The sequence below is a fragment of the Amblyomma mixtum genome, chromosome 2 (assembly GCF_055824585.1).
Source record: "Amblyomma mixtum isolate Tamu chromosome 2, ASM5582458v1, whole genome shotgun sequence".
Lineage (NCBI taxonomy): Eukaryota > Metazoa > Arthropoda > Arachnida > Ixodida > Ixodidae > Amblyomma > Amblyomma mixtum.
In genome coordinates, this window is record NC_143013.1 from 5,376,287 (window position 1) to 5,391,232 (window position 14,946).

The 14,946-nt window shown below is 46.5% G+C and overlaps 1 protein-coding gene across 1 annotated transcript in view; it reads left to right on the plus strand.

Annotated features, from left to right (window-relative positions):
• The window catches only part of LOC149358280 (glutamate receptor ionotropic, kainate 3-like), a 387,223-nt gene that overhangs the window by 315,598 nt on the left and 56,679 nt on the right, over window positions 1–14,946 (plus strand). The window contains exon 3 of the mRNA XM_089570310.1: window positions 12,753–13,004. Coding sequence (XP_089426436.1) covers window positions 12,753–13,004 — 252 coding nt within the window. The remainder of the gene's footprint in view (window positions 1–12,752; window positions 13,005–14,946) is intronic.

Sequence of the window (14,946 nt, forward strand, 5' to 3'; positions counted from 1 at the left end):
GAACCTTTTTTTTTTTTTGCCTCATTGTTTCGTTCTAAAAGCTTTTATGAAAATTTGCGAATTCTCTTTGCAAGGATTAAAAGCCGACTGCTAATGCGTCGCAACTCTACAGCACAGGCCGCATATAAGAGACAAGGGCGCCTATACGAACATGTCATTTGGGGTTCTCTAATGATTGAAGGAAGTTGAGAAGACGCGATATGCTGTTAACTATCGCAAAATATAAGCCAGGCAGCAGGTCTCTGTACACTGAGCTTGTTATGTGTGTCTTTTGCTGTTTCTGAATGCAGTAGCGGAGCCCATTTCTTTCCTCGTAAAGCAAGTCGAAATTTGTCAGCTGTAGTATCCTTGCAACATGCGCCAACTACCTCAGAAACAAGATTTCCATGATTGCAAGATATATTAGCCCCGGACATCTGCATGTCTGGGCATAATAAACAATACGTTGTTTATTTCCCGCCTTTATGTCCGAACCTTTCACCTCACTGTGTTTTACTGCCGCACTACTGAATTAATCTCTAAGTGAGTGACGGATTATCTGAAATTGTTAAGTAACTCCTTTTGAGGCGTCTAAAATCAAAACCAAGGCTCGAAAAAAATTAGGATCCCCTCTTTTGCTGGAAACAGATTCTATTCTTCAGTACAGTTCTATGTGCCACGTTCCTCTGAACACTTTTATGTGTCTTTATCAGTTGTTGATTACTATGCTTTCAAGCGTAGTACGTTCACGACGAGGACAAGGATTCAGACAGACAGCCACATGGGGCGTCTAGCGCACTGAGGTCGCTTTTTCTCCATTTCTGTTGTGAATGTTTTATTACGAATTGGCGATATGGGCCATCGTCCTCTGAGTCAGAATAGCCCAATAATTCAAATATAAACACGTGCGCGAGCACTTTCGGGAGACTTTCCGTGCACTTGGGCCGTTCGCTTCATTCTTGGACTAGCAGCAAGCAGCAAGAACGATGTAGACAACGCATGTTTTCCTTGTCGTTCATTGACCCCTTTCTTTAAGAGGAGGTCGTAGCAGGACTTGTCGGCGAGAGCAGAGAAGCATAGCATCGATCCTGTAGACGGGCCAGTAATAAATCTGGCGCCCGCAGAATGAAGTTGCTTGGCGAGACTAATCAGGAAAGCATCCGTTTGCCATCGCTGCTTGTTCGCAATATGAAGAGATGCTTTATTGTTGATTCCTGCCGGCTCATTTGCACTGTCTGTGACGCCTTCTAGAGTAAGTCAGGTTATCCTGCTTTTCGATAAGAGTTCATAACGAGGTTGAATATTCGTTTTAGTTCTGACTTCCAAACATTACATAGCGTGCATTTTTAACGAAGCCGAATTCTGCCCCTCTTACTAAGATGTTCTTGTTACAGGAACAGGAGCAGGCACTGAGGACATAAACACAAATAACATTTCAAGCATCAGCGTAAATGCGACGAAGTTCTGAGCATCTTTTCTCGTCCTGAGCAGTTTCGAGGTTTAACGAGAAATCACCCCTTCCCGTGGTTAATTTGGAAGCAGCATTAGTTCCAAGATGGTTCTCTAGTCCTACACCAGTTGTGACACCTGTTTCGTTCTTGTGCAATATCAATGCAATCATCGCGATGGGAACTGCGAAGCAAAACACTCAGCACTAGCGACAGTCGCTGACTTCTAGCGCCTAAGAGCTACTAGTCTCCAATGTGGGGCATAACCCCAGCGTTAAAACAAGCATCATTGTGCAGCAATCGGTTCTCACAGAGGCATCCATTGTTGTCCTGTCCCCAGTTCACACGCCAGTTAACATCCTCACCGAGCGCACCAACCAGCTACGTCTGCTTAGCAAGAGCCCCTGCCAAATGCATAAGCACCGTAGGCTGCACAGACCAGCATATTTGCATACAGCACATAGAGGAGCTTTTAAGGACTGCGAAGTACAAACACGAAGGGGACTATATATTTGGCAATAGAGATCTGCATGTCGTGCCTGCATGTATCTAACGTATGCGTGACAATAGGAGTGCTTTCACCCGCGTTGGCCCCGTATCCGTCGGGGCTATGCCACGGACCTGGGGAGGAAGGAGACCACCGCGATCGATTCTCGCACTACGCCATCCACGCCACCTGTTGAGCCAGAGGCAAAGCGACGCGCGCCCGTTTGTTCTGCGGCTCCGCCTCTCGCTTCGCTGCATCTGAGCGTGCTCGATTCCGGTGGATGCGTCTGCGCACCGTCCTCGCCCGTCTTTCAGCCGAGCACGCGAGCTCGCCGACTTGCCGCACTCGAACGAGGGTTTTATAGAAGGAAGGAATGAGCGACGGAGAAAAGAGGAGGTTCATATACAGCCGCGGTTTCTGAAGTTTTCAACATCTGATTGTCTTTTTTTTTTTTGCTGCGAATTCTTTACAGGAATCTTCCCGTGCCTCCTCGCGACGGAAAACTTTGGGGCCCCTTTATATGCGCCTTTATTCGCGATGGCGAGAGGGACATCTCTCTCTGGCGAAGCAACCCCTCCCTCTTTCCACCTTCCCCCGTGCCTTCCCACGTTCCTTCTTCTTCTTTTTTTTTGCAGGCGCATTTGATTTGAACGGATTCGACAGCGCTCTTAGAATTTCAATGGAACGCGGCAGGCGGCGGAAACTTCCGGCGGCAGTCATAGCTCACTGATTCCTGATTCGAGTTTTTGCTCCGCCTAGTTTGGAGTTAGGGCTCCGCTAGTCGGGGTAGACGGGGCGTTACTAAAACGAAAGATGAAAAGTTTTGAACTAGCAGACGTCTTTGAAAGAATCCCGAGGCGCAACCTTTTTAAGAGCACTATAGATGACTATATAGCGCTCTAGAGACCAGCCACCATAAAGTAATGGTGGTGTTGGAAGATACTTCATCTTTCTTCATTCTTGTTTGAAGTGGAAATAGTCAAAGGGCTCATTCACGCGTAAGTTCGATATATCATTGAGGTCTAAAAAGTCATGGGGTTAATATGGCCGCCCCATTCGCCAGACAGTACTACCGTAAAGTTCTCTATTAGGTGGTGGATGCTACAGCAAGTCCTCTTTCCGAGTTTAAACTTTTCTTGAGTCGTTGTTAGGGAAACTAAGACTTCTGCTCTTGGAAAGGGCGCTTTGCAAGTTCTCATGCAATAAAGCGCGCTTGTGCACTCGCTTCTTCATTACATGGGCATGTCATCTATATAACACGACAGAAGCAGCGCTCTGGTACCGTGTATTGCCTATGCACGCATAGATGAGGGGGTGGCGGTGAGGTTGACCTCTGTATTCAATGCCGGCCTACGGATCTTAGTCGATGGTCTCTATCGTCAACTCAAGAGAGTCCAGACCGGAGTTCCTTACGTACGTGAAAGTGAGGAGACTTTTCTTTAGTGACCCAGGTAGGGCTCGCTGTCTGAAGTCCGTGAGGAGTTAATCTGGGACGAGCGTCCGTGGCTGGAAGCCGTCGGAATTCTCTGGTAAGATGACTTTTTGTGGAATATGCTCAGCCTTCACTTCTTCTGTAGCTGGGCATCTTGCCAATACCCCTTGCGATTGGACAGAACAGCCTTTCTTCAAGCTGTTCACCATCCCTGTGCAGTTTCTGGCGCCGTCGTTTAAAAACATTTGGTGGGAGTGTGACACAAAGTGAAAGGCGCCGAAGAATGACTTCTTCCCTTCTCTTCATGCGGGGCGAAAATGCCAGGTAGGACGAGATTATCAGAGCGCATGTGTCCCATCGTTCCTCGATGCCAGCCCCCTGATGCGCAAGTCCGCTGTCTATCTCTCTCCATCATCCGTCATCTTGATGCGATGCCACTTTTTCGTCGGCTTATATAAAGCAGATTACAAGGATGTGGCCTTGTTTGTTGCCGGAAATCCAGCGCGGACTGGTGCTCGTTCTGTATTAATGTTGAGCCTTGCGACAACGTTCTGCGCACGTCTGAATGTAAGCAGAATATCCCGTACCCTTCTGCGTACAGCCAGAAGCCGCGTGCGGTCCGCGTCGACGCTTTTGTCTAGGTGGTCGTACGACTGTTCCTTTTTTTGTGTTAGATTTCCACTGCATCAAGAATGACGTATTGTTCTGCAAAAACCGGAGTGCACTTGGTCGCCGGGTAGGTCTACGCATGCTATTTCTCCTGCCTGTTGAGATACGAAAACCCGTTGTAATGTCTTTAGGCTGTGAAGAAGGCCTCGTAGACATCCTATTTCCCATAAACAAACTGTGGCTGGAGGGGAACACATCACGGGCTTTACAGCTGATCCAGTTCACGCACATCTTGCCCAAGCTGTAACTTATACTTTACTTATTGAAAGCGCGGTGTTCAGACGAAACGAGGGCAGGACGTACCGTTACGTCCTTTTGTTGTATCTGTTAGTTGGTCCTCGTTTCTTCGCTTTCAAGTAACAATGAAACGGAGTATCAACGAGCCGCCTTTCTCGAAAGCTGTAATGCGCCTCGTATCTGGTACCATCTCCAAGGTTCGGACCCTTGTTTCTCGGAACAGTCATGCAGTTTAGTACCTGCGTCTACTGTACACGCGGACAGTGAGACAACCTGCAATTGAGGGCTTCGGAATGATTTCGGCGTCTTGTGCTTATGAAACTCGCATCAGAACCAGGGTGCACAACTGGTTTCATTCTATAACGTTAGCTGTCAATAGACCTTACTCCGGTTTTGCGACGTATACCAGACCCCACAAATATACCATACTCCACCATTCCCCAGCCACAGGACTTCTCGCCAGCGCACGCACCCCGTAAGAACCGTCACCACGTTCAGGGAACCAGACAAGGACACTGAGGAGAGCAACACTCCCCACTTCTCCTTTGGCCTCAACTACCCTCAACCTAACCACTATCTTCTAAAATTGTCCCCTTCCGCTGCGCCAGTCAACACTGAATACTCGTACTGAATACAGACTCGAAACCGTCCTGTGAGTTTTTTTTTCTATTCGTTTTTATCATTACTTTTTTTTGCAGCTAGCCACCTTTGAAATGCAGCTTTAAAGCAGCCCGGAGGCGAATCTTCGAGCTAGCGCATAACAGCAGAACACGCTTCGAAAGCAATTTTCTTTTTTACACAATACTACCGACACTATTCACCTCCACCTGTTTACACAGACGCGACAACCGGCCGAAAGAAAAGTAGCACTTCTTCTGAAGTCGATGCACCTTGTATATTTGCAAATGCGAATCGACCGTGCTGCAACGCCTGCGGCACCACCTTTTAACTCTGAAAAAGGGGGCGTGGGGGGAAAGAGCATGCGAGACTCTGCATTCGCCCACAATTCAGCGTGTTCCGGGGAGCAATGCGTCAGCCATTTTGTAAGCGTCTGCTGACGGTGGTAGCTTTGCCTATGTGGAGGATCGTGGGTTGGCGGCACTGCGAAGACACTATGAAGTACGGCAGTGATGAGAAAAGAGCAGAATGAAATAGCGAGAGAAGAAAATTTTAGAACGGGCTTCGATTTGGTTTGTTCCTTTTTTAAAGCCTGAAGGTGCTTTAACCATGACGACAAAAATCCTGTCCGGAACTATGGTGAATACAAACGGAGGAATGAACTGTCGCGCCGGAATGAAACGTGAACAGTGCCTGTGAAAAAGCAAAATATTTTGCCTTATTCTTTCAGCTGCAGTATACAGCTATCCCGATCCATGTTTACGTTTGAAAAGTCCGCCGACCTACAGGGTCCATCAAAAGTTCCCGGGCCAGAAGGTCTGTTTTTGAGCAGTATAGTCAGGCAGTTACGACACCCGCCGAGCTCAAAATGTCTGTATGGGGTACAAGAACTATAGTTCTAACCTCTTACTACCTTTATAGCTTCATCGGGGATATTCAAAATTCCGCAAGTGCGCTTTCCCGCATAACAATGTTGCCCCTAACAAGATGGCTGACTTCGCTATAAAGGAACTACATGGGCTTCAGGACAGGCGCTAAAGGTGTGGATAGAATGTAAGAAACGTATTTTGGAAGAATCAAACAAAAAAAACAGTCTTTCTTGCTTTGTTTCAGCTGGAAACGCATGGTCCGCCATCTTGTTGGGGGCAACATTGTTATGCGGGAAAGCGCACTTGCGGAATTTTGAATATCCTCTATTAAGTTATATACCGAAGAAAAGCAGACCTTGTGGCCTGGGAACTTTTTGATCAACCCTGCACATATTCATAAATCGGTTTTGCGAAATAAAGCCCCCGTTGCAAACTCGAAAAGTACGGCAGGTGCGTGCGCGTGTGTCATTCCGGACTTACTGCACAAACAAGACTGCCCTTTACAATAAACTAAACTGAAAAAAATTGGCTGTGGTTTAGCTCTGGTTAAACTTGGAGCGGCGCGAGAGCTCCATCGAGCCGCCTACTTATACAGCTGCGACACCTCTCCCTCTCTACACTCCCCGTCTCCCCCCACTGGACACGGCGCATGCGCACAGCTGTTGCAGCTCGGTATCGCCGGCGCGCCGCGCCGCCGGCGGCAGCAGCTGCTCCGCACCACGTGACCAACCGGCTCAAGGCCACGGTGCCGCCACGGAGCTCAAGGGGTGCCACGCTGGAGGCTCGAACAGCTGGCGTAGTGTAGCTCGCGCTACAAAACAGGTTGCCACCTAAGTACTCTCTATTGCTGATTGAGAATACGGCGGTCAGTTACGAAATCAGTGTAACATAAAAATGCCTTCATTATTAGGGCCTTGAGGCCGTAATTATGGAGTTAGTGTTAAGAGATAGAAAGAAAACAGTGTTGTTTAGACAGTGAATTCGACCTTATATCCTACCGTGAAAAAAGATATGAAAAAAAAACGAATATGCCCCATAGACGTAATGAAGAGTACATATAAGCGCTGACCTGTTCAGGTGAAAAAAAGTATACCGAGGGAAGAGCAAAGTTGACACGTGCAGCAGAGATTGTATGCGTGTCTGATTGGCAGGGGGTTACTTGTGTGGAGTTACTTCCAGCCGTAGTGGCTGGAAGATTTAGTCGCAGGACAAGATTTACTGGTCTTTGTAGGCATATGTTTATCAATCCGTTTTTTTTTTGCCGTGACATGAAAGGAAGCAATCCCGAGGGCTGCCTTTGATCGAGTTGTGTAACGTAATCAAGAGTACATATAAGCCCTGACCTATTCGGGTGACAAAAAAGTATACCGAGCGAAGAGCGAAGTTGACACGTGCAGCAGAGATTGAGGTGCGTGTCGGCTCAACAGAGTTAGTATGCCTGTAATTCAGGTCACTTACATGTTACCTCTGCGCGTCACATTAATAGCATTATTAGAGGCAACATCATTTCAGGCTTTTTAGCTTTGGCAATAGTCATGCCAATAATACGTTATAGATCAGCTTTAAAATAAAATGTTGCGATTGAGAAAGTAGTCGCACGATGTACTTCGGAGTCGTGGACTTTTGAGTTACGAACCTTAAAAGTCCAATTTTTAATTATTCTTTCCGTTTTTATTCTGTATACCGTGATGAACAAACTTCAGTTATTTCACAGAAGAATCTCACTGTGGTCTTTGTGCAATCGACTTTCGCTAGGCTCACCGCTCAAGTGCCCTTGCCAAATGTGCCAAACGGGAAGCTGCAAAGAATTTTTTGAAAATGTTCTGAACTTCGGACCACCCAGCAACACTTGCTGCTTATTACACGTTAAAACTTAAGTTGCGGGATTTTAAAATTTTGCTGACGGGGTTTTCGTTCTGCATAAGTTTTATTTCGTTGGTGTTTGCTTTTTATTATTTGGCGTAATTTTACGTTTTCGTAGCGTCCATGCGCAAAGAATTTTTTCAGCATATATTATTCTGGCATTCATTTGTTTGAAAACCGCCACACGTCCTAATGATACCTGTTGCTGGCCGTGTTTTTAGAGGCTGCTTGGGTAAGGGTCTTTTTCCTCCATTTTCCCCTTGATCCTCTTCGACCCACTCGCCGTGCGGTAATCGCATTAAACTACGAAACATCAGCTCTTCACTCTTTCAGCCGTGCTCCGTTTGTGTGCCGAACGCGACGGGAGAGCAGCTAGTAATTTTATTTTGCTTTTCATCTGCGGTCTTACACTTTATGCCACAGCCCATTGATGGCTGTCTGCTTGTATACTTTGAATAGGACATGGATCAGCAAATTTGGTGCCACTTGACGTGTAACTGCTGAGCATATATTGAGTGCCCTCTCTGTAATTTCTAGAAGCGTTGCAGATGCTGTAGGCTTTAGGTTGGTGCACTCAGGAGATAAAAAAGAATGCGTTAAGGAAATGTAACAACTTTCGTGCGTTTTTTTTTTAGCGTTTGCCATTGTCGCTTTCACAGGTTTGTTAAAGGGGCTTGACCACGCTAGAAGTGTTGGCTACCATACCTGGTGATATATTCGTCCATCGTGTGGAAGACATAAAGCGATGCCACACTCCTGTATTGTGTACAGTCGCCGTCATCATCACCGCCACCAAGCATGAACACCTATCCCACTATGCTAATTTTCAGGCTACAGCGATTGATTCCTCTTCTCCCTCTTCAATTTCTCCTCTCTGGAGCCAGATGCAGTCATGTTACCGCGGATAACTTGCCCTTTAACTGGACGTGAACGAAGCTGCGTCACGAAAGGCAAGCTGTGAAAATTGCCTTCTGTTGTTCTTTCTTTGTTCTCGTTTTTTTTTTCTTCTCTCATCTGCTCCTTTTTTCCTTTTCTTTATTTCTTCCTTTATTCGTCTTTGTTTTTTCCATCTTTCCGCTTCTTTCTTACTTTCTCTTTCTTTCTTTCTTTTTTTCTTTGTTTCTTTGTTTCTTTCTTTCTTCCTTCCTTCCTTCCTTCCTTCCTTTGTTTCTTTCTTTCTTCCTTCCTTTCTTCCTTTATTTCTTCTTTCTTTCTTTCTTTCTTTCGTTCTTTCTTCCTTTCTTTCTCTCTTTCCTTCCTTCTTTCTTTTCTTCCTTCCTTTCTTTCTTCATTTGCAGAAGTACTTGCTGTTGGGCTAGTTCTTCCTTTCTTTCTTTCTTCCTTTCTTACTTTCTTTCTTTCTTTCTTTCTTTCTTCCTTTCTTTCTTTCTTTCTTTCTCTCTTTCTTTCTTCCTTTCTTTCTTTCTTTCTTCCTTTCTTCCTTCCTTTCTTTCTTTCTTCCTTTCTTTCTTTCTTTCTTTCTTCCTTTCTTCCTTTCTTTCTTTCTCTCTCTCTCTTTCTTTCTTTCTTCCTTCCTTTCTTCCTTTCTTTCTTTCTTTCTTTCTTTCCTTATTTCTCTCTTTCTTTCCTTCCTTCTTTCTTTCCTTCTTTATTTCTTTCTTCGGTTCCTTCCTTATTTCTTTTCTTTTTCCGTTATTTCTTCCTTTCCTTCTTTCCTTCTTTCGCTCTTCCTTTTTTGCCTTCTTTCCTCTTCCGTTCTGTATTTCCTTTCTTTGCTATAAATCAGCGGTTATCCTTATGCAGGCCGCATTACGCCTGAAAGTAGGCATGCACATGACTGTGGTTTCTTATTATCGTCAGTGCATGAGTTTGACGGCTACAGCCTTTTACGAGATTTCTCGGAGGGCCCCTTATTAAACGCGTGGCACGTGGCTTCAAAGCAGCCTGATTCTCCAACTGTCAAAACAATCGCATTTTCCTTTCCCCCGGTGTAAAACCCTTTAATCTCTGTTCTGCGTTATGGTGCTCCGTTTGGATACAAAGAAGGCCCACATGAACAGAGGCTTTTGACGACGGAGCGCAAGCTACAATTTCGGCGTCACTCGATCAGGTGACGGCTAGGAATAGTTTTGGTGCAGATTCCCGCCCACGTGCCTTCCCTGAACGCTGACAGTGGAAAGCTTTGCGTGTTTCGAAAGCAAGGCAGCTTCTTCTAAGTGTCAGAAATGGTACTTGTATGTTCTTTCTTTTTTTCTGCGGGAGCTGTAATTTTGCTGTCGAGAGAAAAAACAGAAGCGTTATTTGTTGATGTCAGTCTCGACGGTGCGGTAGCCAAGAAACGAAAGATGACGAGGATGATGATGAGGAGGAGGAGGAAAGAAAGAAAGAAATATGTGGTAGTCGTAGGAGAAACGTCGGCTATAGTTGCACACTGTTGTTTGCGGAAATTCAGCGCATCGTGAACTGAGGAGCGATCGAGAAACACCGGCATATTTGCGTCAGTGTGCCTCGTCTGTACGATGTTTTGAACGCTGTGACATTTATACGAGCAGTAGCCGCGTTTCATTGCATTTTTGCCATAATCCGCGTAGAACATCAGCTAACTCTTATAATCGGATACAACTGAAGATCGAAACGACAAATGCCACTCAAAGGGCATAGCCAGTGGCGTCGAGAGGAGGAGGATGTAGAAGAGGAAAAGCAGGGAGGTTAACCGAAAGAATAATCGGTTTGCTACCCTACACGGGGGGAAAGGAGTGAGGGGATAAAAAAAAGAAAGAGAAAGGAGAGTAACGGAAAATTGAAGTCACTCTAAAACGTCACGGTTCGTTGAAGTCACAGCCTATCGTGGAGGCCAGAAGTTCTCAAGAAGCGGAGCAGTGCCTTGGAGAGCGAGAGAGAACAAACTTTATTGTACAAGGAATTCGCGGCACGCCCCAGGGTCCCCGCACGAGCCCACTGCACTCAAGTGTTTATGTTCCTAAGGTCCATAACACTGGCAGCCCAGCCGGTGGCGATGGTCTGCACGGCCGGGTCCTCCGAGCGCAGCAGGGGCTCCCAGTCCTCCCAGGTCTTGAGGTTCTCTAGGTTCCGCGGGGGAGGGTCCGCCGGGCAGCGGGAAAGGATGTGGAGGGAAGAGGCGAAGGGTTCTGGCCTTGGAGGCCTTCTCCGCCGACGACCGCCGCGGCCAGCGGCCGAGAATCTTCATTTCCGTGAGTGGGCGTGGACCTAGGCGCTCCAGCGCATGGCTGAGAGACTGCCTTTCGGTGGTGTAGGCAGGGCAGTCACAAAGAATGTGGTTTATAGTCTCGTCATGCCCGCAGATGGTACATGCAGTGCTATCAGCCATACCGATTAAGAATGAGTAATGGTTGGTGAAAGCTACACCACGCCAGAGGCGACACAGCAAAGTTTCTTCTCGTCGTGGTAGGCCTGATGGTAGCCGGAGCTTCAGATCTGGGTCGAAGGATAGTGGCGTCGAGAGATTTTCATGACGGCAAGGGTATTAATGCGAAAGCATTTATAGGCTATGTCGGCGGGGTCGTGTCACTAAAATGTGTCCGCAAAACGCACCCGCAGAACGTGTCCGCAGCAGTAGTGACGTTCTCAAAAGAACTAGCATAAAATGAATGCTTGTGATTGGTTGTGAGAAAAGCGAAACGCGTTACACTTGATTTTGGATTAGTTGGTCCTCCATGATCTTTGATGAATCAATGCAAAAAGCCAACAGAGAGAAGAAGGACGACGTAGATGGAAGCAAGAAACCTGCGTTCGTTAGATTTTGCTGGTAATACTTTTTAAACATTGAAGACACAAAAAATCGTCTATCAATTATTTAAGTACAAAATATATCGGCTTAGGTATGCACCTGCTCACCATAGGCACTGCAACTTTGACTACTGTGCTATCAAACACTTATGCAGGTCCCGACATTGCGTCGTTTCTTTCTTGCTTTATTTCAGTAATTAAGCATCTTCTTACAACAGAGGCATGGTTAAACGTGCTTGAAATAGATATTTCCAGTCTGAGTCTAAGGTCTTCATCGCTTGCTAGAGCCTTGCCACAAAGATTTCTTCGCATCTTCCTCAAATTGGTATCGGGCAGGACCTTACGTACAGTCCATAGGTTCGCAGCAGTACACTGCCTTACCCCTGTTCAATATATATAGTGCAGCGAAGGTTCGTAATGTGGAATTTTTTACTTTTTATTTATTATTAGTGGCCGGCACATGGTCTCATGACTTCGTTTCACCCGCGAGACGCTTTGAAATCTCTCGGGAATGACTGTAACTATTCGCGCTTGCTTCTACGACATTCGATATTGTCATCGGCGCTTTAAGCGGCTTGCCTCGAAAGTTCTTCGTCCCATTTAAATCGAGCCAGGCCGATAGCGGCGGGCATTCCGACTTCAATGTCCAGCGTGTGCAGTCGCTACTATTGCCGCCACCGAGGCGTTTCTTGTTTACAGGACAAGTTCGCGCAGTAAAAAGCCTAAGTTTTACACAAGCCTTTTTTCTGCCATTCAAGTCCATTTCCGTGCTACCGTCCAAGCCTCGTTTCTATATGACGATGCACATTTCTTCACGTCTTTTCTTTTATTTAAAGGAAACATTACAATGGTTCAGTAGGGCTTAGCATCACAAAGCGACTCAGGCTATGAGAGAGGCCGTCGTGGAAGGCTCCGGATAATTTCGACCACCCGGGTTCTTTAACATGCTCTGGCATCGCGCAGTTCACAGGCCTCATGAATTTCGCCTCCATCGAAACGCGACTGCCACGGCCGGGATCGAACCCGCGTCTTTCGGATCAGCAGCCGAGCACCATAACTCCTAAGAATCTGCGGCGGCTAAATGTCACTTTGGCTAACGAAGCCATTTCTTCTAAGAAGCCGACGATGCGAGTTGATTGAAATAGTGTCTCGTGTTAACGACTGTCACGTAGTCATGAACACCCGTAGATATAGGTAGACGAGTCGTTCTGCACTCTGCCATGTCTACATTACATTACGAAAGAATGCCCTCTTTTATTTCTCTTAGTGGGTGGCGCTCGTAGTTGACGCTACGTGAATAGAATGCTGGAATATGAGACGCAGCTGATAATATGCCAGCACGTCATCGGCTGTGGACGCTGGGCCTAACCTCACTGAGCGTTCTCTTTTTTCTCTCTCTCTCTCTCTCTTCTGTTTCGCAGTGTGCAGTCTGCTGGGTACGGGCATCGCGGGCATCTTCGGGCCGTCGTCGGACGTGACCAGTATGCACGTGCAGTCCATCTGCGACGCGCTGGACGTGCCGCACATTGAGATGCGCTGGGACTTCCAGCTGCAACGCGACGACCTCTCCATCAACCTGTTTCCCAAGCCTGCGGTGCTCGCCAAGGCGTATGTCGACCTCATCAAGACCTGGGGCTGGAACAGGTTCGCCCTCGTCTACGAGGACCACGAAGGTAAGCGCTGCCTGCGTCTCGCCTACTTTGCCCTCGAGTGTTATCTCATTCCCGAACACCCTGCACAATTTGCCACGGCCTTAAACAGCGGAAAAGAGCTGAATAACGTCCGAGACAGGTTACCACTAGTATTCAGTGATTCTTGAAGCGATAATCCGTAGTTTTGGTTCAGCCGCGGCGCCTTCCGCCTCAAGATGTCTTAAGCTTAGGCAAACAAATATATGACTAATGAGCTTGATTGGAACAAGTAAAAGACTGAGACAGAGGAAGGAGAGGACGGCACCACCTCCTTCATTTGTACGTACCTTTCACTAACTTGTTCACTTCCATAAGATCTTGTACTCAATCGTGTAGCCGGACTGTCAGGCCCTGGAAGATGTATAGCCAAGAAGGCCTTTTTAAGCGTGCTTTCTAATGCTTTCAACTAGCGTTACAGAACGAGGTTTTGTGAACGTCATAATATTGCCGGCTCGTGTTTTTGCTTCAGGGAGGTATTGCCATACTTAGAAACTTCACAGGTACCGGTTTTGCTGCCATGTTGTGTAGGTAAGGTCTGGTGCTTCAAAGCTATGGGGATGCGAGGGGGAAGTTTCCAGGGTCCTCACAGACATTTAGAACGTCGGGGACTCTATACCAGTGGCACTGAAGGGTCTAGAGGTAGACTTAATTGACTGAAAACATTTCTATTGGACGCGTCTCGGTGCCTTGCTTTCATTAGGCATCTAAACCGTCTGCTTCGATCGCATTTTCGCTTACTGTTGTGCAGACGCAGCCAAAATCCACTCGAAACGATCTGCGAGAGCATAAGAACTTTAAAACTACCCTTTGTTGCCACCTACGGAAGGATTATGGGTAGAGTATTTTGAAATATCACTCGCTTTGATGAGTGTTCCTCCGCTGAGGAGAGCCTTCGCTCAAAAAGAACGAAAGCTGCGTCCCACAGGTGTACATGCAAGTTTTCCTGGAGAGAGAGAGAAAAAAAGAACTGTATTTGGAACGATCCCCGTCGTCTTCTGCCTTGTTCACTATTCACGAAGTGTAAGATTAACACTCTGCGTTTCGAGCTTGATCAGTACAACACCGGCCGCTTACGTAGAGGCCCGCGCTATTTTTTGAATGGTGCCGACATTGCCTCTTTTTTGTGTAACTATTACAGTACTGTGGTTTGGTAAAACTGTGTCTAAGCAGTACGAATAGGCATGTAGCCCACACTGTAAACACGAATACGCCTATGTGTGAGTAAAACGAGAGTAAGATGCCCTATAGCACACTCCCTTTTATAAAAGGGTGTGCCCTAGAGGACAGTCCACTCCATTTATAGTCCTTTCTGTTGAGAGTGCACGAATAGTATTGTTGGCATATGGACTTGTTCGTCGTTTGTAGATGGAGACGATTCTAGTCCTATTGGGATCTACAATGGAAGCTGGGGGTTTTCGCATTGATAAATTGGGATGCATTTTAGTGTCAGGTTCAGCGACATACTACGTTTAAGCATTCATAGATCTTCCAGCGCCACAGCAGCCTGTCTTGCGCTTCTCTTTTTAACACCAGCAGGAATCGTTCTGACGTTCTGACATGGTCTGAATCTACCACTGCTAATTTATTACAGTCGTGGAGCAACAGCATGTTAAAAATAAACAACGAAGAACGCAGGTTCTGTTTCGTTCATTGTCACTTCATACCGTCACAACGACAAATCATTATTTCGAGACAAGTTGAGGAAAAGAGGTAGTAGGTCTTTCTAGCTGCCAACGAAACTAATAGGTTTCTGCTAGGCTACTTTTGTTTTTCAAGCAACTGTTGGAGAAAAACGAAAACCTACAAAGGAGTTTAAAGTCAGATCTTTAAATTAAATTTTGCTGATAGCGATGACCACTGCTCGTATGTTGCATTTTATTCAGTTTTCGCTTCATGTGGTCATGACGTCAATCACGATGAAAAC